The sequence below is a fragment of the Engystomops pustulosus genome, chromosome 2 (assembly GCF_040894005.1).
Source record: "Engystomops pustulosus chromosome 2, aEngPut4.maternal, whole genome shotgun sequence".
NCBI lineage: Eukaryota > Metazoa > Chordata > Amphibia > Anura > Leptodactylidae > Engystomops > Engystomops pustulosus.
This window is the reverse complement of record NC_092412.1, coordinates 57,779,087-57,805,887: the sequence shown is the minus strand read 5'-3', so window position 1 is coordinate 57,805,887 and position 26,801 is coordinate 57,779,087. Positions and strand designations below refer to the sequence as shown.

The 26,801-nt window shown below is 41.2% G+C and overlaps 2 protein-coding genes across 9 annotated transcripts; both read left to right on the top strand.

Moving 5' to 3' along the window:
* The first annotated feature begins 216 nt into the window (after window positions 1–216).
* Window positions 217–26,054, top strand: SENP1 (SUMO specific peptidase 1). 4 transcript variants are annotated; one of them, XM_072134737.1, is made up of 18 exons: window positions 217–339; window positions 2,789–2,837; window positions 3,924–4,027; window positions 5,957–6,029; window positions 7,031–7,205; window positions 7,831–7,993; window positions 8,389–8,492; window positions 8,578–8,828; window positions 10,569–10,617; window positions 11,087–11,125; window positions 11,214–11,298; window positions 20,615–20,752; window positions 20,836–20,967; window positions 22,039–22,242; window positions 22,423–22,502; window positions 23,662–23,746; window positions 23,848–23,943; window positions 24,752–26,054. In XM_072134737.1, exons 2-18 carry the CDS (start codon window positions 2,834–2,836, stop codon window positions 24,812–24,814), a joined length of 1,845 nt encoding a protein of 614 aa, XP_071990838.1. In that variant the 5' UTR covers window positions 217–339; window positions 2,789–2,833; the 3' UTR covers window positions 24,815–26,054. The 4 variants fall into 4 exon arrangements, with proteins under 4 accessions (XP_071990838.1, XP_071990840.1, XP_071990837.1 ...); XM_072134739.1 differs by lacking the exon at window positions 217–339 and adding an exon at window positions 351–533 and having other exon boundaries at window positions 7,834–7,993; XM_072134736.1 differs by lacking the exon at window positions 217–339 and adding an exon at window positions 352–533.
* On the top strand, window positions 17,190–20,535 carry LOC140117729 (uncharacterized). Of its 5 annotated transcripts, XM_072134733.1 has the most exons (3): window positions 17,406–19,400; window positions 19,707–19,782; window positions 19,862–20,535. In XM_072134733.1, the coding sequence occupies exons 1-3, from the start codon at window positions 17,416–17,418 to the stop codon at window positions 20,090–20,092; spliced, it is 2,292 nt and encodes a 763-aa protein (XP_071990834.1). In that variant the 5' UTR covers window positions 17,406–17,415; the 3' UTR covers window positions 20,093–20,535. The 5 variants fall into 5 exon arrangements, with proteins under 5 accessions (XP_071990829.1, XP_071990834.1, XP_071990833.1 ...); XM_072134728.1 differs by adding an exon at window positions 17,190–17,316 and having other exon boundaries at window positions 17,395–20,529; XM_072134732.1 differs by having other exon boundaries at window positions 19,707–20,532.
* Window positions 26,055–26,801: the final 747 nt, after the last annotated feature.

The window sequence follows — 26,801 nt, the reverse complement described above, 5'->3', positions numbered from 1 at the left end:
GTCGACCATCTTTGTTAAGGGCACAATGGGACATTCGACAAATCTACGTTAGAAGGGTTACGAAATACATATAATGTACTCTGATGCACGCGAAGTATCTCCATGAATTTTCTGAACCAAGCTAGTAATAATTCACTTATAATAAAACTACAAAATGTTAGCCCATGACTAGTCTTCTGCCCACATCAAGCATGGCGGTTGTAACAGCTGCCTATCTCATGAGGCCGACCCTCATCTATAGCACAGCGCCCACCCGCGGAGACAAAGAACACTCCCAGCGGAGGCAATACCCTTTCAACATCTGAAACTTTATTGACAAGCGGACGAACAAAGCACAAGGTATTTCCGATGCTTCCTTATTGAGGCGTTTGCCTATTTTATGACCCCTTTCCGTGGATTCCCCGGGGCCGCCGTCTGTCCTTTTCCATTGTAGGACAAAATAACGGCTCGGGCGTCAAGGCTGTGGCTCTCTATTCACGGCTGTCGCAAAGGCCGTTTACAGCAGGCCAGCCGGCGGGCGTCAGGCGAGAGAGGTGAGTCTGCGCGCCAAGAGCCTCAGCGCGTGAGGAGGGAAAAGAAATGAACCAGGCGGCGGGAGAAAGTGCGCTCCATGTGTGCAAATAGCGCAGCGTCTGTACACGGTCATAAGTGGAGGGGACTGTCCGCCTGTCACCGGCTCTGACATTGATGTGTTCACATTGCCGGTGACTGCGGTAACTGAAGCTCCTATTACAGCCCGGACAACAGCAGTGTATGAGGCACTACTAGTCACATAGTGCCAGATGTGGAGGGCACTAGGATGGCATTGATCATTCGCGCACTCTGCTGGAACCTTGAAGATAAAAGGGGCACTGGGAGGTGGGGGGAGGGCATGGTGGGGGACACTGGGTGGCAGCGGGGGCACTGGGTGTCAGGGTGCGGAGCGGGGGCTGTGCGCATAGAAGGGGCATTGGGTGGCACTAAGAAACAAGCCCCAGTACATGGATTTTAGTATCACTACAAGACTTGTACTTTTACTTTCAATGTAGAAACAAAACAAGATGGTGCTGTTCACACATCCCACAAAAAGCATCACTAGATCCAAGACCAAGGCAATTTTTTTTTTTCCCTCACAAATTCATGTAATGCCAGTAGCAGGCCAGAAAATGTGAGTTCTTGTTAGGCCAATTTCACAATTGTATCTGTTCCTTTATTGATGCGTAAAAAATGGAAAGGTAATGGATGGTGCACAGAACATTTGAGGTGAAAAGGCGCATATGACACTTCTCTCTGCTCCCACCAATATGATATTAAAAATTGGAATGTCGAGTTACTAATCGTAGTCTTTGAATGTTTATGATCTTAAGATAACAAAAAGAGGCATTATGAATGAAAAAGGACAGTCTGCATCCGGTTTGTGAAAACTCATGTGTTTTTGTCAGGTTTTTCAAATTTGCGCAATTAAAAACGGACAAAACCACATGCATTTTCATAAACCGCATGCATTTTTACGATCTAAAAACGCCATGTGTGACATCACCTTAAGGCTCCTTACACACAGGCCATTATGATGCATCTTACACGATCACACTCGCAGCATGTTCTGGATGGAATTTCTGGCTTGGACGCTGAGCATCCTGAACTGCACTGACAGGCTGAATTCAGTTGTGGTTGCTCAGCATTCAGGCTGGATGTTTTAGTGAGAACATGCTGCAAGCGTGACCGAGTTAGATGCAACAGACTGGCTTGTGCATAAGGAGCCCAAGAATACTAGGGGTAATATTGTTGGCAGGGAGAATACTAGAGGTCACTATTCTGCTATCAATAAGGGGCACTTTGGACAGCACACTATGTAAACAGGAGCAGTGGGGACCCAGGATTGAAATATGAATACCAGGAGGTACACAGCCTGCACTGTTATTTGCAGCCCACAGGGATGACTATTGTGGCCGGGAACTACAGGTTACAAAACATTGAGAGTACCAGTGATCAGTAGGTCACTGTGTGAGTTTGCTTTGAGTTGAATATGTGAATTTGAGGAGTTATAAACTAAAGTATGCATCTAAAGCCCCATGTATGATTGTGTGCTGTCTGTAGAAAATGGGCCAAATGTTGTTCCGGCCCAATGGACTGCACACTGCAGAGGATGGAAGTACTTGCATTATAGCAAAATACATAGGCAGGAGCGCATCACCAACATTGCCCCTAGTATTCTTCTGCCTCCACAAAAAAAGGTCACCAGTTCAAACTCCTCAGCCTGTTATACCAGAGTATTTAATTTTAAAAAAAAGTAGCATAGTACTTGCCCTCTAGCACTCCCTGCAGTTCTTCTCCATGCGACTCTGATGTCTTCCTAGCAGTGCGGGCAGAGTGCACGGACATGTACATACTATGACGTCACCGCTAGGAAGACTCCAAAGCTGGAAGAGGAATGCGGGGAGCGCTGAAGTGTAAGTACAACTCTCAAATCGATAACTTTTTCTTTTCTTTTTTTTTTCCGGTGGTAAAATTAGTGAAACGGGGGGGGGGGGGGATGCGCGTGCAGTGAAAAAAATCATAAACCTCTTACGTTCTCTATTTGGATACTGAGGCCGTCGGTGCTGTCCAGACCACAGCCTCCTTCTACAACAGGAGTTTCAGCAAGTATCAGTGGCCTGGATGGCACTGCCAACCTCTGTATACACACAGAGACCTGCAGAGAGTGGTGAGTGTATGAGATATATGATTTCTACTGCAAGCATTTACTGTAGCGTTTTACACTATAATAAAAGTAATCTGTACATTTTTCTGGTTGTCATTCTTTCCCCAGACTGAATTATTTTATTGTCCCACCAGGGATGTGATATAACTTAATATGGGTAAGTAATTTAAATGAATGTAAAATTAGTCACTTTGCTGTGGTATGTATTGCTGTCTATGGTCACAGACACAGCTGTTAATGATATATTTGCTGTTACTTGTCAGCTTTGATTCACCCTGTCATCCTTGATAAAGGGTCCATGACAGGTTGTGGTCGATATATTCATTATAGGTGCCCTTTAAAGGGGTTTTCCCACAAAGCAAATTCTCACATCTCAATCCCCTAGTGATGTTAACATTGATGATCATTTTAGAGGTGGGGACTCTCTAAGCAGACACATTATGATCCCTCTAGTTCTGTGGGGTGACAATGTGATTACATTATCGGGGTACAGGTGTATATGCACTTTTATCTGTCTTCTGACATTGTACTAACACATAGAAAGAGATTAGACAGATCAGAAATGATGAGATGCCTATTACACAGAGGCTGACAGACTTTTACACTGTCTGTCCTGCTAAATCTCTGTTCTCACAGATATGTGCCTGCCTCCCCCTTCCCCTGGATCGCTTATCTCCTTGTAGTTTGCAGCTTCTCTCTGCTCACAATCTGGTGCTGGCAGGAACTGATCATTGTGAACCCAGAAACTCATCTGCACAGCCTCACTCAGAAGTTACAGGGCCGTGTCTAGGGGCAACTCAAATTGTGTACAGCAGGACTGATAGACAGGTTGGACTTTTCTGTATTTTTGTTAACAGTGAATTAGTGAATGTGTTTTGTTATCCTGAATACATATAAAAAAACCTGTCTTTGTGGGAATACCCCTTTAAGGCTATATTTACATAGAGGTTAGAGGGAGGGGGTGGCAACCATCCTTGTGAGATGGAGAGCTAAATAAAAGAAAATGTTGTACAAACTCGTTTCTACTACATGTGCACTAGAGCCTGTTACAAAATCCAGTGCTGAACTGTAATCATGATTGTCCTATAATACTATGATGCAAGGACTTGGTTTGGTCCGTGAATCACAGTCCACAATCTGCTGAAAGTGGTGTGTGTGTTTGTTCTTTCTTTGGGTGTGGGAGGGGGAGACAGACTTGTATTGGAAAACCTTAATAATTTTATTTTCCCCTCTTTTTGCCAAGACGAAGATGTGAAAGATATGATCTGGGAGAGTGAGAATAACTCCAAATTTAAAGCACACTTTAAAGATCCGGCACAGGACTCATTTTGCACTTACAGTTTTCAGGTTAGTGAGCTGTTTTTTTTTTTCTTCATTTTCTTTGTATATTTTGTGCAAAAAGCAGTTCAAGAACTGCATTCTTCTTGATTGCAGTTGGAATGGAAGATATGCAGCGACAATGTAAGGGAAAAAAAGTCTTAGCCGACGTGGTGCCACATCTTAGGCTGGATCATGGAGGGGCAATGATCCATTGCTAGCAGGGGCGTAACTTGAGGGGGTGCAGAAGATGCGGTCGCACCCGGGCACAAGAGGCTTCGGGGGCCCATACGGTGTAATTTTCCCATATGAGAAGACTATTACTATAAACCCTTCATTATAGTAGGGGGGCCAGGCACAGACTTCGCACCAGTGCCCATCAGCTTCAAGTTACCCCACTGATTGCCAGGAGTCTATGTGAGACTCCCTGGCCTGTCATGTGACACCATCTATAACCATCGACCATTGGCAGACTGTTATAGATTAGTAAGAATAAAGTTGTGGGCTGTGGTATTAAGGAGTGAGGCCCCTTCCACACTAGCGAGTGTGATGCGATGAACTCGCATCACACTCGCAACGCAAGCTGCCGGGAACGCACGGCCCGAACGCTGCACCGCGGGAGTGAACTCAGCATGTCAGTTCACTCCCGCGGTGCAGCGTTCGGGCCGTGCGTTCCCGGCAGCTTGCGTTGCGAGTTCATCGCATCACACTCGCTAGTGTGGAAGGGGCCTTAAACTAGTTGTCACACATACACTGCTCCTTTTACAAAAGAGGTACTCAGGATCCCCATCATTCAAGCCCCCCCATCATTCACTTTTCTGAGCTTAGGAAAACAAAATTGACAGAAGAAAAACCCATTTAAATTATGGAGGATACCAATGATACTCTAAACCAAAAACCAATTGGTAACTGTTATTTGCTTTGACAACATTTAATATCTAATTGTCATTACTATGAAATGGGACATCCCCAGATATCTTCTAACAAGCTGCTTCTGAAATGTACCCGTGCCATATAGTCCTGGACAACTTGCCAGTAAATGACTCACAGGGCACATGCATGTATGACTGTTATGCCATGTACAGGCTGGTATTGATGGGTCATGGTTGCTGCTATCCAGGACCTGCAGAAGTAATGGGTTAGAAAACGCCTGTGGATCTCCAAAATGTCGAGGATTACAAAGGTTGATTTAGAGGTGCGATTGGCCCCACTACACTACAAGCAAAAGAGGAAAAATTTGAGGCAAAAGTTGGAATAATTACCCAGGGTTTACTGAACCTCTAATGATTACTGAATATTATTATTACTAATAATCTCATTCTAAGTTTTTTTATTTTAACTCTTACAAATACAATTTAAGGGCGCATTCACACGACCGTAGGGGGACATATGTACGACCCCCATAGACCGGCAGTGGCTGCACAAAGCGATACGGCGCTCTGTACACGGGAAAAAGATGGGAGATGTCCTCTCTTTCCCTGTGTTACGGGCCGTGTAGAGGGGTGAGGTCACCCTTCCTCCTCTCCATGGCGCCAGACATATGCCCTCCCTGCGGTTGCCGTGCAGGCATACATCAGTGTAAATGCGCCCGTAGTGTTAACAAGGTCATGACAATTACAGTTGGAAATACAGCAAATACATTTCATGTGCTCTTTTAATATTCAGTTTCAATGTATCATAATATGGTTCCCCATGAAGCTACAGTACAGAGGTACTCTGTTTTGCTTCATTAGCATAATTTTCAAAGTTGATTTTAAATTAAAGGAAGCCATGGATAGCAAATATAAGAATATTACTATAGTCAGTGTCTGAATCTACGAGTAAGTGCCCCTGGTTTATCATTGATTTTTGATGGTAGATTTATTATAACAATAACCATACTAGCAAAAGAGCATAGTTTTGTTGCCACAGTTTTTCTTAAATCTCAGAATTTTATATGCATCTGGATTTATCTTTCAGCCTACTCCTTTGCATCATAGGCGGTTTGACAGATCTATTGTGAGGACTCTACATAAACCATTTTTTACCTCGGGTAAGTATTTCGAGACCTAAATGGTAGCTGTGAGCGAGGTTTCATAAACAGCAGCTAGTTCACACTCGCTCTATCGCACAGTCCCAGTGCGATAGAAAAGGTCTTATTCCAGCTCCCATTTGCTGTGTGCAAAAACGTGCTGCGAACATGAAGTAGTTGTGTATGTAGCCTTGCTTTGGGACATAAAACTGAATCTACCAGCTCCAAAATTACCCTACAAGTAAAAACAATGTTGTGTAGGAGACTTGCAGCTTTCAAGATGCCTACATGTTTCTCAGTGATTTATCATATGAGCAGGAGTGCACAGAGACGGTAATTTGCTTGAAGCTAAAAACTACATTTCTGCTATGACCTATATTTTCTGTTTACCAGTGATCTGATGGAAAATCTTATAATGTGCTCTTCACAATGCTGCTTTTGACATTTTGGTTGATTTTGGAGCTTAGACACTCGCTATAAAGATGAGCCAACGTTTCAGGGCAATGTTGACGGAAAATAAGCCAGCTAATAGATGGTGTCAGTTTCACCTACAAGATCTAAAAGTGTAATGATTTGTAATCTAGCAACAGCCGCCTAATAAATCTAGTATATTTTTAAAATGTTTAGTCTAAACCTAGGTCCCATTTTACATGTTAGCTGTATGAATGGCAGCTAGCACTCGGCCACCATAAAGTACGTTGTGCACATTCGATGAGCACACGTGTGTCACCATGTCGTACTGTTGTCGGAAGAAAGATGGAGCATGCTCTGTCTTTTGATGTATGTATGGCCCGCTGCACTGCTCCCTTTGGTGAGGAGAGGGGCAAGGAGCACTCTCCCATTCCCCAGCTGAACATATGCTACACCCATGTCTCGGCCCAGCTATATTATATGTGTCTGTGAAGGTGGCCTTAGACAGTATTCAAAAAATCTGCCCCAGTGTATTAACTTTGCAGTTTGCTGCAGTTGACTATACCAGTACATGTTCTAAGCATGTGTGTGTTTACCTGTTTCTCTTTTAGAAGTGTCTAAACCTGTGCAAAACTCGGCTTTTGTAGACCACACCAAGGTCACACAGCCTGCCAATCTCAGTAAAGCTAAACAGAATGGCAATGGTCATGCCGGGATCCTCCCAGCACACTTCATGTTCCTGCAAAATCCAGCAAAAATTGCAGATGTGGAGTCAAGAAAAATAAGGTATGTGTTACATAGATCAAAGTTTGTATTGCTACTGCTTCCTGATAGTGGATAGGTGCCTGATCTCTAGGGGTTTGACTACTTGAATGTGGAGTCCACTATCCCTTAACTTGCTCATGTGCTTCTTTGACAATTCTTTCCCGCACTTCCATAGAAGTGAGTTGAAGCGATGGTCAGGCTGTTGTGGTTCCAAATATAATTATTTATAAAGCAGCATTATTTCCATGGAACAAATACAAGTACAAATACCAAACTACAGTGATCAGGAGACGAGGGGAAAGTTGCAATGGTTGTATTTAGGCGCTTAACCCCAATAGATCCCTTTATGAATATATGACCAGTTTATATAGCTGCCCAATAAGGATTCGCTATCATTTCAGTTTACGGGGGACTGATATTTGCCTGCAACCCATTGACGTCACGATTATTCATGTAGTGGTCTGTGTGCAACCCCTTACCATTAATAGAAATGGGGCTGAGATGCAGGACAAAGCATAGCCTCTGTACCATGGACAGCAGTGCCAATCACATGACATAAGACCACAGTGTTCATCCAAGCACGGAAGTCTCTTAATTTTGGCAATTCTGGGAATCTCTTTTATATACTATTGTACTTATTTTGCAGCAGAAATTTCAATGCAGCCGGTGGAAAGCCAAATCACACCATGGGTTCAGCTTTTGAAAAATCTTTTCCTATTAAAAATGCTGCAAGTTTATCTTCATGGAGTGGTGCTTGTCGTAGGAGTCCGAAGAGAATACAGAGGCAACAGATGACTACAGTAGAACAAGTAAGTTGTCTTATTCATGCAGTAAAGTTCTTTGTAAAATAAAAAAAATCAAAATCATGTACAGCAGGAAAGAAATCGCTTTAAATATGAAGCATAATACAGCAAACAGAAAAAAGAGCAATGCAGCACACACACAAGACAGGAGCTGAACTTTTCAAAGGTGTTGCCTATGGCATCTAAATGATGGAGGGCATAAGTCTAACAATACAAAACCTCCATGTCCTCATTACGGGGCCTAAAAATTCTAATTCTCCCCCTTTCCCTAGAACATTCAAAACAATAAACATCCAAAATACCTTATCTGTTGATGTTCTTGGTCTTCCAGACAAAACTTTTGAATACCCAACATCCTCTTAATTTTAATTTTTTTTTATTGGATACAAATTTTCTTCCAGACTGTTCGGGCTGAAGAGAAAGAAATCTATAGACAACTGATCCAGGTTGTAACAGGAAAAACATTTTTGTCGACCAATTCCACTACATTTCTTCCTCCAGAAGTGTAAGTTGTTACTTGACATCTGCACCAAAATAAATTACTTTGAATTTACCTATAAATGTCCTTTTATTTTATGTTTCCCATTCAGATCACGGAGGTTAAGTTCAAGTAGTGCATCTGGTCATCCTGCTGCTTCAAGTCTGAGTTCCTTAGAACCTTGTACTCTGGATGTGGAACCAACATATCAGCCGCCATTTAGTTTGGTCTCCGAAAAGCAAACAGTCCAGCCGCCTGCTGTGGATACCACTTTTAAACTCACATGTGAGAACAGAGACGTTAGCAAACACCAGCTTCACATAGAGGAAACCACTACCACTCAAGAACAGCCAAGCAGTAAAGGTAATATAAATGCTCTTTAAAAGACTAAACACTGAGTCATGTTCTTTTTTTTAGCAATAAGATGTTTTATAGGGACTATATAGTGGATGGGTAGCACAGTAGCTTGGTGGGTGGCAATTCTGCCTTGCAGCGCTGGGGACATGGGTTCAAGTCTCAGGTCAACATCTGCAAAGAGTTTGTATGTTCTCTCCGTGTTTGCGTGGGTTTCCTCCCACACTCCAAAACATAATGGTAGGTTGTTTAGATTGTGAGCCCCATGGGGACCGGGACCGATTTGTCATGGTTTGTGCAGCGCTGCATAATCTGTAGGTGCTATATAAATAATCATTTTAGAAGTGTCCTTTTGTTTTATTACAACGCTAGAAAGATTGCAAAACTAATTTGGTATCCCATTTTGGGCACTGTGCGACCTTCGGATCAGTTTTAATTATATTTTTCTGTGTCACAAATCAACAAAAAAGTGGCTATTCCAGCATTTGAGTGCTTTTTTCCGTTATAGGAGGAGAGGTGCACAGATCACACAGTCACAGCATTGACAGCTGGATCGGAACTCATTTCGTTAGGACTTACGAACCTTAACCTTAAGTTAGGCCAACCTAGGCCAAACCTTTGACTCTGCCTTATCCTTTATCTCCTACATGCTCTTTGACAGATATATCCGCGGAGAGCTATGAAGGGTGTATAAAGAGGCTCACGGGCTGAGCCCTCTTTGTACAGAGATGGGCTTTGCTGCATATTGTAGCAAACTCCCATCGCTAACACCCACGGTCAGTGCATGAACTGATCGAGGGTGTTATACTCTTGTTTGGTGCTGGCAAAGAAATGTCCGAAACGTGACACTTACACCTTTTTTTTACGTTCCATAAAAATTAAATAAAAAGTGATCAAAATGGTAGCAATGAAAATGTCGGCTCATTTTGCAAATAATAACACCTCACACAGCTCCGTGCGTTAAAGTATGAAAAAGTTATTAGTCAAAAGAATTTTCTTTTTCAAACACATTTGTTTAATTTTTGAAAATATATTAAAACTGAATAAAACCTGTATAAATTTGGTATCACCGTGATCCTACCGAAGAATAAAGTAGAGTTGTTATTTGGAGCACACCATGAAAGTTGTTAGAACTGCGCCCACGAGAAAGTGACGTAAATGCGTTTTTTTTTTTCAATTTTTCCACACTTGAAATTTTTTTCCAGCTTCCCAGTACACAGCATGGAGTAAAATGTGTTACACACAAAATAAGCCCTCACACAGCTCTGCACACGGAAAATTGAAAAAGTTATGGCTTTTTGCTGGTGGTGAGAAATGAGTGAAAAAGGGGTTAACATTCACATACAGGCCCTTACTACAACCTGCCGCCTCCATCAAGAACATATTTTGCATTCGACTCCCCAGTCTCTCCACTGGTTTCCCATTGTACAGCGAATTCAATTTAAAATACTAACCATGACATACAAAGCCGTCCACAACCGGTCCCCCCAATATATCTCTGAGCTCATAAACCAGTACTGTCCCACGCGTGATCTCCGTTCCTCACAGGATCTTCAGCTTCACCATTACCATCTGCTCTTCTCATGACAGTATCCAGGACTTCTCCCATGCATCTCCCATCCTCTGGAACTCTCTTCCAAACTGTGTAAAAGTGAGAGACCCTGCTTGAATGTTTGGTTGCAGTTAGAATTTTGATCTTGATTACTTCTGTTCTTGGGTAAACTAATTCTAATGTGTATTTCTATTTAGATTCACTCATTCTACTTGATCCTGTATCTAGAGAGGATTCTCGACCCAGGTAACTATACTTAACTTTTTTTTTTTTTTTTAGAAGGTAATGGGTAAATGAGAAGGAGTTGACTGTTTCACCTGCATGTCAGGGGTTACATTTTAGCAGAAAGACTATAATCTTGCCATAACCTTATAATAGCTGTGTCGTTAGAGGTAGAAGTGGGGCAACTTCTCCAGTAACTTATCTGTAACTTTTCCCACTTAAGGAGAAATCTTCCAGGATTTTCTCCATCCCTGTCTAACTCTAAAAAACAGTTATGGATTTTTGCAGTTAGTTTAAATGGTTCTGTGTGTTTTGTTTTTTTTTTTTAGTTTTGGAAGGGTTTCACTAATTTTGTTAAGGTTTGTCTCAATTTAAAAATTCCTTTTGTGCCTTGCTATGTTCTGCATCATAAAGTCGTTGACCTGAATGAGCTCGGTGTAGTAGTCATTTGACTAAAAAATGCCTAACCAAATATCCTTTTTTTTTTTTTAAGCCGCTCAATCTTCCATCCGGAGCTATGGATTAAAGAATTGTAAGTAACATTTCCATATGCACAACTGTGAATATGATAAATAAAATGACAACAGTATAATAGAATTTTTTTCTGTGTATCATAATAGCACCAACCGTTATGATGCAAGAGCAAGGGAAAGGAGGAGACTGATAGAAGAACAAAAAGCTCTTGCACTAAAACTTCAAAACCAGGTAAGCTATACTTCTTTTTTTGTTTAAAACTCACTTGTCACCAGGAATATTAGCACCTGGTGGTAGGTTACATTAGCCTATGCTATGCTTATTTTAAAAATGCCTTTGTCAGCATTCTGAATAATTTCAGTACTTTTATGATATTTTATATTGCATTACCTAGTTTGTGGCAGCCTGTGTGTGCCTGTGGCAGTCTCCTCTCCCTCACCCTCACCACTTCATGTCATGGGCATTGATCAGGCTGGAGAGGGAGGGTTATGGTTTAGAGGACAGAGAGAATGTCTGAAGGGGACACTAACACAAACTGCTAGAGCCTTTCCCTCCCAAGGACTCCACTCGCTGCTGGCATGGAGCCAGGTAATGTGAATTAAGCTATTTATAAAGTACTGAAATGCTGCAAAGTGCTGACAATGGCATTTTTTAAATCTACCTGGCATAGGCTATTGGAATCTGTCACCATCTAAAAATGACAGTGCTGGTGACATGTTAAGAAGTTAGAGTAACTGTCGAAATGTAAAGCGCTACGGAATTTAATGGTGCTATATGAATAAAAATGATTATTATTATCTGTCACACTGCCGTTGCCCACCGTACTGTAGCATGGCGGCGCTGGGGAGTGCTGCTCGCCCCTGCCCCTCTCCATATAGGAATATGGCGCCGTATGCCGAGAAAAGATACTGCTCACGGGTAGTGCCAGTCGTGTGCTGCACCGTACCGCTCCCGTAGGGCGCCATGCACCCATTGCCGTCAATGGTGCAGAGAGTAAGGAAAAAAAGGAAACAACACCAGACGGCGCCTCGGGTAATATCGTCAGGAATTGGTGGATAGATGCAAGGGTTAAAGGTGCTCACCTTTGTTCTTCTTGGTGTCAGAGTATATAGTCAAAGTCCACGTACACGTTGGCTGGATCCCCAACTCCTAGACTAGTGGCGTTTATAGGTGTGGGTTAAGTGGTAGGGCAAACAACTATTCAGCAGCTCACACAAACTCCCAAGTGACCCGGATTCCCAAAGGGGGCCGGTAGCAATATACAAGAGGAAAAAGAACCGGAGTATACGTGGAGCGCTTAAATTGCCAATACCCAAAAAATCCACAAACCCAATGTAGTATAAGTTAAAAAATCAGCAATATTTTTAATGCTTTTGCAAGAAAATTAAAATGTCCAATATGACGCGTTTCGGGTAGGAACCCTTTTTCAAATAACGGACAGTATAATAAAATAACAATACAGTGCGATACAGATGTCTTATAAATAGGAAAATAATAAGGACTTGCGTATGGGCAGGTGTGTTACCTCTCTGTTTGGCGTGCGCCTTCTCAGCGTTTCGGACTAGTCGCAAGTGCCGGAGGGGTCATGCGCGTGCGCACTGGCTTCGAAGGTGTTATGCGCATGCGCGGAAGGCACGTAATGGGCCAAGACTATTCGCGCATGCGCTGTGGTTTTCAAGTGCCGTACGGGGCTGGCGCATGCGTAATAGGCATTGAATGGTGAATAAGTACGATACTGAGATTACTAATGGTCTCGCTCGATAGTGTTGTAAAGCAGCTGCAAATGCGGGGACCCTATTAAAGGGATCATACAAATAGGATTAACTTGGTTACATTTTAAAACCTATAAATAATAGTAAGTTGACATAGATCATGAAATATAATATAATAATAATAATAATAATAATAGATAAGTAAAAAGGAGGCATATAAGAAAGGCATATTATAAAAGGGCATAGTATAAGAAAGGCACGTAAAGACAAGGTACTTAATTAAAATGACAAAGGCACCTAGTAAAAACGATTAGTATTAGATATTAAATGGATAAAGAGCCAAAAGCACTTAATTCGAATATTAAAAAACCATATATATAGCAGGCTAACACAAGTACAGAATAAAAGTTTTAGGGGTTAAAACACATTCTCTAAACTTTCATTCAAACCTAAGGGAGTCAAGCATTGAAGTTTGAAAATCCAGAACATTTCCCTTCTTTTTAAATGGGCAAATCTTTGTGGTGTTGATGGAGGGATATGTTCAATTGGTATAATATTGAAATCTCTCATATTACAGTCATGATGAGTCGCCGCATGACGGGAGACACTATGCAGGGCATAACCATTTTCTATATTATGCCTATGTTTGTTTAATCTCTCTCGTAATGGAAGAATAGTGCGGCCAATGTATTGTAACATACACTTACACTCCATCAAATAAATAATATATTTAGAGCTACAATTCATGAAACTTTTTATTTGGAAGGTCTCTCTAGTTGTATGTGACATGAAAGTGCTCTGTCTGTGCCTGATGGAGTCACAACATTTACAACGATGATGACCACATTTAAAACTTCCTAGCATTTTAGGAAAAAACGAGGAAGAAGGTTGGTTACTTTTCATTTTAATTGAACGTAATCTGCTGGGTGCTAAGATGTTTTTGAGTGTTTGGGACCTTCGAAATGTAAGTCTTGGATTTTTGGGAATAATCTCCCTTGGGTAAGGGTCATGTAATAGTACCTCCCAGTGTTTTTTCAAGATGCTTCGTATTTGCGGGTTATCTGAGGAAAAAGTGGTTATAAAGTTGACATCAAACCCCTCTTTGTTAGTATCTCTTATACTGGGTTGGAGACATGCTTCTTGTGACAGAGCCCCTGCTCTTTTGGCTGCCTCCTGTATAAGATTGGAGGGGTATTTTTTAGCTGTAAATCTTTTCGTTAGGATGTCACTTTGTTTTAGATATTCTGAGTCGTCGGTGCAATTTCTCCGAATCCTTTTATATTGTCCATATGGCACATTTGTAAGCCATTTTTTGTAATGGCTACTTCCGAAGTCTAGATAGCTATTGCTATCGACTGGTTTAAAGTATGTTTTTGTCTTAATAGCGCCATCTAGAGTATGGTAGATTATTACGTCTAAGAATTCAGCGTTATTTTTAGTGATATTACACGTGAACGTAAGTCCCCATTCATTTTCGTTAATGTCTTTCACAAACCTCTTTGCTTCGAGTTCACTACCTTCCCAAATTATAAAGATATCGTCTATGAACCTCTTGTAGAGGTGACATTGCTTAAATCCCTCATGTTTATAAATAATCTGTTCCTCAAAGAGGCCCACAAACAGGTTTGCAAAGCTGGGTGCAAATGGGGGATTGCCGTCAATGGGGGATGTATATAGACCGTATATATGTCCCCCATGCGACAATGTGAATGCAGCCTTAGTTTGTAAAGAAACAGGCTAATAAGTGCCCCTCGGTAACTGTTATTTCTCTGTTGTCAAGGCAGATTCCTCTGTCTGAAGAAAAGACTCTCCTCTCTGTTTACACAACTCATGCAGTGAGTGTTAACCCTTCCTGCTCTCTCCCTGGTCTGTAGTATGTTATGAACATTATTTTCAAACATCGGGTTGAAAGTGAAGCGGTTAATCCTTTTAACCCAGAGCTCTGTAAGCTCCTAGTTGACCCCCCCCCCCCCCCCTCCATAGACATGAGCTATAAAGGTGATATACAGATCACTACAAGGGGGATATCTGAGCTTGACTATTTTGACTGTTTTATGTTTTTTTGTTTTTTTTTCAAACTATTTCTTAATGAAGTTCACTAGAAAAATGTTCACAACACTCCCCCCGCACACATATGATGTCTAATGGCGGTTACACTTTAACTGAAGAATAGTAGTACCCTTTAAAAATGTCTAAAAATGCACTAATTTCATTATTCTGCATCAGATCGTGATACATTTTCAGGTATTGTTAAACTGGCTGGTAAAGCAAGTATTACTAAACTGGATTAAAATAACTTGTCACCCTCAGTTCCTTACAATTTCAAGATCTCTGCTTGTCAGATGAAGAACAAAAAAAAGAAAGCCTGTTATAGGCTGCAGATTTTCTGCTTGCTTTTAGTGACCAGAACTCATGTACAACACTAGATAAAACCCTGAGATTTCCATTTCGTCACCATGACGGCCCCACTGGAGGTTGCTTCCCCTTCCTCTGTAGGGACAGGAAATTGAGAGCATTAAATAGCCCCTCCCTCAACCTCCCACCAGTGTTTTTCCTGTCCCTACAGGGAAAGGTTGAGAGTAAACCTCTCTCTCCTCTCGGGGGGGGGGGGGTAGAACCTCGTACCTCTCGTGGGTGCTTGTTTCCCCGGGGCTTCCCTCGTCCGGCCTCCTCGTGAGTCCTACTTGGGGTCTCCAGGTCCCGGATTGCCAAAATTGGATCTCCTGCGGCATGCAGGAGACATCGGGCAGTACCGGCAGCTTTTTACGGCCCTCTCGGGGGTCCGCGGCTGCCGGCACATAAAGCGCATGTTCTGGCGCATGTTCTGGCGCATGTTCTGGCGCACGCGCACGTTCTGGCGCATGGTCACTTCCGGGTTATGGAGCGCGAACCGGAAGTGACGTCAGAGACCTCAGCGTCTCGGCCTAGGAGACAGGCCATTAAAGATGACGTCAGACGCCGGAAGGTAAGCAAGGAGAAGCTTCCACCAAGTCTGCAGGTCTGCTGAGGTCTATGTGGAGCAGCGAATATCCAGCATGGATGAGGCTGAATTCGGTTCCTTAACCCTGGGCTCTGTAAGTAGGACATTAGCTGAACGCCAATAGGTTTTGGCACTATATGCTGTGGGGAGTCGGCTTCTACTAAGCAATACTCCTTTTTCTTTTTCTAAAAACAACAGGAGAAGGATATCCCTGTAAAAGAAAAAGAAAAAACCAAAGTGTGTGATAAAGAAAAACCTAAGAAGGCACCATCCAAACGTTGCCACATTTGTAATACAAAATTGGATATTAATTATAAGAAAAGTTTATGCAAAGATTGTTTGGATAAAGTGCTAAAAGAGGAAAAGTCATCATTCTTGGACGAATTGCGTGTTGTTATGCGTGAAGAAATTAGGGCATCAAAGAGCCCACCACATAAAAAAGTCAGGCAGAACCCTGTATGTTTGGATTCAGATGACGAGCAGCCCTCTTGTTCTTATGAGCTAGACATGGAGGAACAGGATATGGTGACGCATCAATCAATACCAAATGACCCCAAATATTTATTTCCTAATGAGGATTTGGATGGGCTAATAAAAGCATTAAGGGATACCTTAAATATTGAAGACACCATAGAAGAAAGGTCGGTAGTAGATGAATTATTTGGTGGATTAAGAAGGAAGAAGGCTAGAGTTTTTCCCATTATTGAAAACTTGAAGGATCTTATCCAGGATGAATGGAAAGAACCAGAGAAGCGTATAACAATGCCTAAGGAATTTAAAAACCGTATGTTATTTGATCCAGAAGAAACAAAAGTCTGGGATAGTGTTCCTAAAGTTGACATCCCTATAGCTAAAGTAGTTAAAAAAACCGATCTACCCTTTGAAGATTCCACCCAACTAAAAGATGCCATGGACCGTAAATCAGATTGTTTGCTCAAAAAAGCTTGGGAAGCTTCCATGGCAATCCTAAAAACAAATATTACCACTACCTCTGTATCACGTACTCTGTTTTTTTGGCTAGGACAGCTGGAGGATCATCTTAGAGAAGGCACGTCCAGAGAAGAAATGCTAGACTCTATTCCGTTATTAAGATCAGCAGCAGCTTTTCTGGCAGATGCCTCAGCAGAAACCATCCGGTTTTCAGCAAGAGAAGCTGCATTATCTAATGCGACCAGAAGAGCCCTTTGGTTGAGGCAATGGTCTGGAGACGTGCGCTCAAAAGCAAAACTGTGTAGCCTGCCTTTTTCGGGTGATTTTTTATTTGGACCAGAATTGGATGAAATCCTAGCTAAAGCAGCGGATAAAAAGAAGGGGTTTCCAGAGGCCAAACAACAACCCAAGAAGCAAATTTTTCGGAGCTTTCGCCCCACTAAAGAACAGCCAAGATTCAGGAGCAAGCAGACCTGGAAACAGGGGTACTGGAATACAGCCAAAGGAGGAAAGAACAAATCCTTTCTTTTTGGTGCCTCAAATAAACAAGAGAAGAAACAATGACGCCAGAGTGGGGGGAAGATTGGAAAATTTTCTCCCCCATTGGAAAAATATAACATCCAACAGGTGGGTACTCTCTATAATAGAAGATGGCTATTTTATAGATTTTGTGTCACCTCCTCCTCACCGGTTTATCCTATCCAGGCAACCATCGGACAGACTAACATGTCACCTTTGGAAGGAAGTTTCCGACCTGCTAAAATTGAATGTCATCTGCCCAGTCCATCCAGAAGAAAGAGGTACGGGTCATTACTCACCTTTGTTTTTGATAAAAAAACCAAATGGGACTTTCAGATTAATTACAAACTTGAAATATTTGAACAAATGGGTAACCTATGTAAAATTCAAAATGGAATCAATCAAATCCACTACGCCTTTGATACCTTACAAAGCTTGTTTATGTACCTTGGATCTCAAGGATGCCTATTATCATGTACCTATCCATACGAAATCACAAAAATATTTAAGATTTGCCGTATTATCTCCCTCTGGGGAAGAATTTCATTTTCAATTTACTGCATTACCCTTTGGTCTCTCCTCAGCCCCCCGGGTTTTTACCAAGGTCATGGCAGAGGCAGTAAAATATCTCCGAACGGAAGAAATCAGCGTGATTCCATACTTAGACGACTTCCTAATAATAGGAGATTCAGTAAGTCATTTAGAAAGCCAAAAGGATACAACAATAGAAGTTTTACAATCTCTGGGATGGATCATAAATTTAGACAAATCAGACTTAATTCCGAGTCACATAAAAGAATTTTTAGGAGTGTCTTTAAATTCTCTAACCCAGACCTCGTATCTTCCACAGGAAAAGATGAAAAATCTTCTTGGGAAAGTCAAGAAATTCGAGAAGAGGAAGTCTGTCTCAGTAAGGACAGCTATGAGTCTTCTGGGGACCATGACATCATGCATCCAAAGTGTGGCCTGGTGCCAAAATCACTCAAGAACACTACAGTCATGGATTCTTACAAAATGGGACAAAAATCATCATCATCTTCATTTCCCATTGATAATCCCCTCAAAAGTGAAGGAATCACTAAGATGGTGGAAAAATCCCGGGAATCTACGGAAAGGCGTAAATTGGGTCCAATGGCCATTGACCCAGATCCAAACAGACGCCAGCAGCTCCGGATGGGGGGCTCTCCTTCCGGGCAAATATATCCAGGGTTGCTGGACCCAGGAAACAGCACATACCTCTTCGAACGAGAGAGAACTAAAAGCGGTCCTGAACACTCTAAAATCCTGTACCAGCGAGCTGAAGGGTCACCATGTGAAAATTATGTCGGACAACACTACCACGGTTGCCTATCTAAGAAGACAAGGAGGTACCAGATCAAAAAGGCTACTGAAAATATCACAACAAATATTTTCCTGGGCAGAAGAAAATATCCAGTCGATCTCGGCCATCCATCTGAGGGGTTCAGAAAATGTAGTAGCAGATTACCTCAGCCGGTCCCAAATTCTTCCCCACGAATGGAGCTTGAACGAGGAAGTCTTTCAAGAGATTGTTCTAAGGTGGGGACTGCCGGACATCGACTTGTTTGCCTCCAGAAAGAATTCCAAAGTGAAAAAGTTCTTTTCCTTGAACCCAAAAGAAGTCCCCTGGGGACTAGACGCTTTTTCACAGACCTGGAACCAGGACCTAGTGTATGCTTTCCCTCCGATTCCATTGATAAGCAAGGTGTTGCAAAAACTACTAGTCAGTCCAACCAAGCTCATCTTAGTAGCACCCTTTTGGCCAAAGAAAAATTGGTTCCCAAGTCTACAAAAGTTGGCGATGGACCTTCCGTTTATCCTACCCAGGAGGCCGGACCTTCTACATCAGGGACCAGTCCTTCATCAGAACCCAGGGTTCCTAAACCTAGCAGCCTGGATCCTGAAAGCACCTTCTTAAGATCAAAAGGTTTATCATATAAGGTAATAAAAACCTTAAAGAATAGTAGAAAACCTGTAACCCATGCCATATACTTTAAAATATGGAAAAAGTTTTGTTCCTGGTCAAAAGATATGCCTAACCAGGGTTCCCCAAATATCTGTCAGATTCTTGATTTTCTGCAGGAGGGGTTCGAGAAGGGACTACGACCTAGCACCTTGAGAGTCCAGGTCTCAGCCTTGAGCGCCTACTTCGATACAGCGCTGACAGAACACAGGTGGGTAAAGAGGTTCTTTCAAGCCTGCTCACGCTTACGTCCTACTGTTAAAGATTCATCCCCTCAGTGGGATCTATCTCTAGTTCTAGATGCTTTAACTATGGGGCCCTTCGAGCCGATCGACCCTAGTCATATGCGTTTTTTGACACAAAAAACTGCCTTTTTAATCGCCATTACATCTGCTAGAAGACTGGGCGAGTTACAGGCCTTGTCCATTTGTGAACCCTATTTATCTGTGTCAGAAGATAGGATCACGCTCAGACTTGACAGAAATTTTTTACCAAAAATTGTCTCAAATTTCCATAGGAACCAGGAGATAATCTTACCCACGTTTTGCCATCATCCAAAAAATCCTGTGGAAGAGAAATGGCATCTACTGGATGTAAGACGTACTGTTCTTAAATATCTCGAAGCATCCAATCCTTGGAGAAAAGATTTAAATTTATTTGTTCAATTTGCAGGAAGAAATAAAGGCAAGAAAGCTTCAAAAGCCACTATTGGACGCTGGATTACAGATACCATTAAAGAATGTTATAAAATCAAAGGTGTTCCACTACCTCTCTCTGTCAAAGCCCATTCCACTAGGGCCATGTCTACATCATGGGCTGAGAAAGGAGGTGCATCCATTGAAGAAATCTGCAAAGCCGCTACGTGGAGTACAAATGTCACATTTGCAAAGCACTATAGGCTAAATGTCTTAGCTGCCAAAGATCTGGCATTTGGCCGAAAAGTGCTTCAGGCTGTAGTCCCTCCCTAAACTGGGCATAAATTTGGTATGTCTCCAGTGGGGCCGTCATGGTGACGAAATGGAAAAAAGGAATTAGTCCTTACCGGTAATTCAATTTCCATAAGTCCACCATGACGGCCCTGATATTTCCCACCCATGTATATAAAAGTATTTTTGGATCTTTGCCTATGTATGTGAAATTTAACATACTAAAATAAAATTATGTTGCAACCTATACTGGTGTAGTTATTTGATAAACACTGGTGGGAGGTTGAGGGAGGGGCTATTTAATGCTCTCAATTTCCTGTCCCTACAGAGGAAGGGGAAGCAACCTCCAGTGGGGCCGTCATGGTGGACTTATGGAAATTGAATTACCGGTAAGGACTAATTCCTTTTTTTTATCTGCCTATATTCTGTCTTTATGGCTGCAAATATGAGCTGTCCATGCGAAATGTAAAATTTGACTTCTATTTGTCTTTATATCTAGAGGCTTCAGGAACGTTCTATACAGGATTCTGTAGACTTAAACCTTCGGGTACCTCTAGAAAAGGAAATCCCAGTTACCTTACTTCCTAGGCCACAGGAACCTGTCCAAGAGGAGCAGGAATTCCCAGAGCTGTCGCCGGTAATTCATTGTAGTGGGGTTTTTTTTATGAAAGGCCTATTGTTTTAGCTTTGTGACCTGATTTATTTCTCTTCTAAACGAAGGAGATGGAGAAGGAGATTAAGCATGCTCTTTATGGAGGCAGCCAGGATCAAGTCTTAAGTGAAGCTTTCCGCTTGACAATTTCCCGTAAGGATATTATGACCTTAAATAGTCTAAACTGGCTCAACGATGAGGTGAGTGTATAATTGTCTAAAAAGTTTTTCTTAATAAATTCATTCCATAACCACCTTATTTGATTATTGGAAGAGAGATGTTTTCTACAATCCGCCATATTAGAATTTTTGTAGCCCATTATGCATTTCAACCTTCCTTCAAAAAATGCATGTCTTCTGCACATAGAAGACCACTTCCAGGATTTCCAGATATTAGGATTTGATCAGCCATTGATCATTTACTCCTTTGGATGCACCTGTCTGCAGAGATGGATTCTGGACAATGCATAAAGGACCAGCCTTTTCTTGTTCCTGCACAATTTCTGACAAAATTATGGCTCCCAATCACGTTGTGGTGAACAGTGTCTTCCCGCACTGTGACCAAGCCAGGCAGGCTGCACTGCAAAATATAGGCCGCTATTCTTTCAATTGAGAGAGGAGGGGTGAGGAGTGCTCTGTCCGGAATGCGGTAATGGTGAAAACACGGCTCAAAGGTGACTTTTTCTCAGTTCCTTTTAAGGGAATTGGCACTGTCATATATGTTCCTACTTGAACTTATTGTGGTGTTAAAAAGGACTATGTCCAGCTTTTTTTTCTCTCTTTAATGCCAGCAACTTCACTTTAGAAATATGCAATGAGGCTAAAGTGGTTTGGGGGCACGTCAAGGCTCTGGCTACACATCTTGCTGGAGTCAGGAGTGAAGTATCAAAGGGGAAGGATGGGAGAAGGTGGTGGAATAGCTGTAGGGGGTTATTGTATTGCTGCGAAGCCAGAGACCTTCAACCTCAACTAAAGCACTTCAGCCTCATTCTCTTATTTCTAAAGTAAAGTTTTGCCACAGAAGGAGAAGCTGGAATAACAATGGTATGGCTGGGCATAAGCCATATGTAACATAACAGTACGTATAAGTGATCTTTATCCTTTTTAACACACCGAAAAACTCTTCTCAACAGCCTATGCAAACTATTTTACTTCTGGTATAGTGTGATGATGTGATCTCATACAAAAAATCTAGGAATAAGCATTGAAGATTAATACAGTTGTTCTTTATGACTGTTACACTGAATGTGTTGTTTTTGTCTTTATAAACAGATAATAAACTTCTATATGAATCTTCTAATGGAAAGAAGTAAACGGAAGGGCTTGCCAAAAGTGCATGCATTCAACACATTTTTCTTCCCGAAGTTAAAATCTGCGGGGTTTCAGGCAGTAAAACGATGGACAAAGAAAGTGGACGTTTTCAACGTGGATGTCTTATTGGTTCCCATTCACCTTGGAGTACATTGGTGTTTGGCTGTAAGTCTTGTATTGTTCTTCATAAACGCTCATTACCCCCTTTTGTTATATTTTGTTTATATATTTTGTATTGGTTTTCCCATCTTGGACGTTTTATGACTTATTTACAGGTTATATCAGCAATACAAAGGCATGTATGTTTATAGTCATAGTAACAAGCTGTTATTTTTATATTTGTAGGTGGTAGATTTTAGAAAAAAGACGATAACCTACTATGACTCTATGGGTGGACATAATAATGAAGCATGTCGAATATTACTGTAAGTAACACACACTTTAAAAGAGTGCACTATGTTTCCCTGAAAATAGAACAGTTTCTTATAGGGCACTGGCTCTTATTTGCAGGTTGTTTTATTTTTTCCATGAACCAGAATTTACATATATTCTCGAACATAAATCAGTCATGCCATTACATACTTCAGCTTAAACATCTGAATTCCATGAAGAATGTCTTGTGACTCTATGTCCATGTACAACAATCTGTGGTACATTTAACGATCCCAGTATAGATTATTTAAAGACAATCATGTCAACTTCTCTAACATTGTTATAACTCTCCAAACTCTGAATTTCTTGTGACTCCATTTCTATTAGAAGAATCCTAATCTCTCATGTTTAGCACTTTCCTTACATGAGCATTACATGATCTTGTCCAAGTAGCACATTGGCAAAGCAGCTGTCAGTGATTTTTATCCCATGAATTCTTCACCCATGTCACAACCTCTGGCAGTATCTAAATTCTATACTAATACTAATGTACAGCGCTGGTGGAGCTGTACCAATGACCTGGAAAAAAAAAATTGCACCAGGTCTCTTTTTCAAAGAATAGAGATATCTGTGGAAAGGCCACAGAATGTTAATTTTTTGACAGTAATGGAGAGGTCAGATGTTACAATCTCCTATTAGACAGATATAGAATACATTTAAACCCTTCACACACCAGGACGTACTAGAACAGGCTGAGCTTTCTCCATACACAGCGGGTGTCCGCAATCAGTCAGTATTATACAGCTAAGTGCCGCGGTCAAACCCGGCCATTGCACAGAGCATTGCTGCCTATGGGCGCCGCCATCTTGGATCTCCTGGCCCTTTAGAGCAGATAACAAGCCCTAACCCATCTCTGTAAAGGTTAAGAAGATTATCACTTTAGGAATGAGGGGAGTAAAAAAAAAAAGTAAAAACGAAAAAGGGCTGTAAGGGTTTAAAGTGGTTACCTGAGATCAAATATAATATCTGAACACAATACTTGTAAATGGAGATGAGCGGACCCATAGTGGAACAGCCAAACCGGCAAAATAATGCCATGGCTCTCATTGGCCCAGGTATCCTGGATGTCAGCTCTTCTCTACTTGTAAGTAGACTAGAGCTATAACGAAAGCAAGATGTGTTATTTTAACCCCACTTTGTCTCCTCTCACAGGCAGTATTTAAAACAAGAAAGCCAAGACAAGAAAGGAGTCTCTTTTGATACTAATGGATGGACCCTGAGCAGCAAGAAAAGCAATGTATGTTGTTTGTGTGTTGTTTTTTTTTTTTTTTTTTCCCCCGATTTAAAAAAAACAAACAAACATCTAATCAAAAAAATGTAATCTTCTAATTCTTACAGGAAGTCCCCCAGCAAATGAATGGGAGTGACTGTGGAATGTTTGCCTGCAAATATGCAGATTACATTACCAAAGACAAAGCAATCACTTTCACTCAGGTATGGATGTTATAGGATATAATAAACTCGGGGACCTTGTGATATTTATCGCTTAATTTCCTCTATTTCCATTCTCCAACATTCTTCTTTTTACAACTTGCAAGGAGTGAAATTGCATATAACTGCACGTTTCGTGTGTATTGCTTAAAGGAAACCTACCATTTCAAATGGTAGGTTTAAGCTGCAAACACCGAGCACCAGCTCAGGGTGAGCTGGTGCCGGTGCTTAGTTTCGTTAGTGTTATAAACCGCGGTATCGCGGTTTTAACACTTTTTAAACTTTATAGCAGAAGCTGCTTCGGCGCTGCGCGCGACCAACACCTGCGGCATACCGTGTTAAAACCGCGATACCGTGGTTATTAACACTAACAAAACTAAGCACCGGCACCAGCTCACCCTGAGCTGGTGCTCGGTGTTTACAGCTTACACCTACCATTTGAAATGGTAGGTTTCCTTTAAGGTTCCATTAAATGGGAAGTCTATTGTTATACAATCCAGTGGCATTATTCACTTTTTACTTGTATACTATACAGATTTGAATTCCTCCATTGCTACAAATGCCTTGCATTCTGATTTATTTGTAAATGAGTATCGTATATAATGTGAAGCCCATTTTGAATCCTTGCTACATGTTATAATTCACTGCAGCAGGATAATAGAGTGTACCTTTTAGAATTGTGCAATTTTGAGCTATTTTTGTGCAATTTTGAGCTATTTTTTGTACATAGTATTGCCTGTATTTGGTTCTAATTGGTAAAAAAAAACTTGTGTGCCAAACAAGTTTTAATAATTGTATTTTGCCTTTCCAGAGTCACATGCCATATTTTAGAAAAAGGATGGTTTGGGAAATTATTCACCAGAAGCTGCTTTGATGTTGTCAGTGTTCAGCCATTTACTATGGTGAAGGATTGGTCAATCTTCAAAGCTGAACGTGGACCAAGTATAAAGTGCTTTTCCCCCCCACACGTTTACGATTGTAAAATAAGCTAGCACTGTTATTTATGGAAAACATTGTCTGTACTGTCTGTTAATGTCATTGATTTATTTTCTCATTATTTAAGAACAAAGTATTCTGTAGTCACAATTTTATAGTTTTTTCCAGGTTTGACATGAGATCTGGAGTCAACACTATCCTATTGTAAAAAAATGCACAGTACTGTACAGTTCTTTACTTTTCTAAAGTTACATTATAAAATTGCTGCATCCTATGGCCTGTGTTTATTTCATTGCATTTTGCTTTGATGCTGAACTTTTTTTTTGTTACTGTACTTTGTAAAGGAGAGAATTTTATATTTCCATCATTGTATAGTATTGTTTTATATAAATGAAATAAGAATCACATCTGTGGTTTTTTCTTTCTACTTTTTCTATTGTAAGAACACAAAAAAAGTAGATTTACTAAAGGAGGAAAAACAAAACTAAATGAATTGTGTTCCATATTTGTACTTTACTATGTAACATCATGTTTGTATTTGTAAACTTGTACTGGTATCATTCAGCTTCTTGCCTACCTCAGTGCTACAACAGCTTATACCAGCTCAGTGTGCTCAAAGCAATGATCACCACAAACACTCCAGCCACAAAAAAATAACCAAAATTGGCTGTTTTTTGTGTTTGGAATCCTCTGCTCTGAAAATTTGTATGCAAAGTTTGCAACATAAATTGACACACTGCCGAATTGAAAATCTGTAACGCAGGTCATTTACCGCTGCAGTTTAGCTGCTGGTGAATGTGTGCAGCAGCTAACCTGTGGGGATTATATGATGTTGGCTGGAATCACAGATGTGTTTTGGTGCCAATATCAGGATTGAATTGTAAAGGGATATGAAGGATCCTCTTGAATCTACTTGTGGTTTTGGCTCAAAGATTTCTGCAAAAAAGGGCACATTTTCAACCTGAAGCTGACCTTGTTTAGTAAACCAGATTAGAGAGATCTTAATGGCTGACAAATGATAGTGGCAAAAGTGCTATTTTTCTAACTGAAGGGGTTTTCTTGCTGATTAGATGCTGTTTTCTATACAGTCTTGTAGATACAGCAGTGTATAAATCATCTAGTCTGTCATTTATGTGGATGTTTTATATTTAAATAATAAATACACTTTTTGAAACCTATGCAGATGTGTATTCAGAATGCGGTGTCCCTTAAAAAAAATTTTATTTTATTTTTTACATTTTTGTTTTCCATTGACTTGCAGAAGAACCAGAAAATGGGAATCTCCTCAATGGGCTAAATGGACAAGCCTTTGAGAGAACTGAAAATTGGCATAACAAGTAGGAAAGGGAATTCCTGTTCTTAAAGCATACCTGTAAAGTTAAAATTATTTTATCAAATTATTATATGTAATTGCCCCTTTAAAAACAAACATAACGATGCCTACTTTGTGCTGCTCACCCTATTATTTCCAAAGTTCTGGCATTTTCTGTTCTGAAAGTGTTTGACAAAAATCTTTCTTACCAGAGTTGAAGCAGGGAGCAGGGATCAGCCCTTCCCATGGAACCGTCAGATAAACAGACTAACAGGGTAGTGGTGGGAAGTCTGGCTCTTTTTAGTGAGCTTGATTATTAGGCTCTGATCCTCTGGCTCCTGAACGGCTCCCTATTAAATAATAGCCAGTCAATCCACGCCACTTTTAACCTGTTTTTATTGGGTTAAAGGGGGCGGGGTTAAGCCATCGGCTCGCTGAGGGGAGCTGACTCGCATCGTTCACGTGAAGGAGCTGACTCTTTGCCGCTTGTTCGCGAACGACCCATTACTATGACAGGGAGAGCACAGCAAAGGCAGAGCAAGCAGCCGTTGCCGTAATGAGGTAATCTGTGGTGTATGACAAGGAAATTGCTGCAAGTAGGTAACACAGAAAA

Coding starts and splice junctions, on each gene's coding strand:
- LOC140117729 (XM_072134728.1), top strand. CDS start 17,416: ATGTCACCTTTGGAAGGAAGTTTCCGACCTGCTAAAATTGAATGTCAT.
- SENP1 (XM_072134737.1), top strand. Junction 10,618..11,086: donor AGAGAGGATTCTCGACCCAG/GTAACTATACTT, acceptor TTTTTTTTTAAG/CCGCTCAATCTTCCATCCGG. Junction 23,944..24,751: donor AAGCAATCACTTTCACTCAG/GTATGGATGTTA, acceptor TTGCCTTTCCAG/AGTCACATGCCATATTTTAG.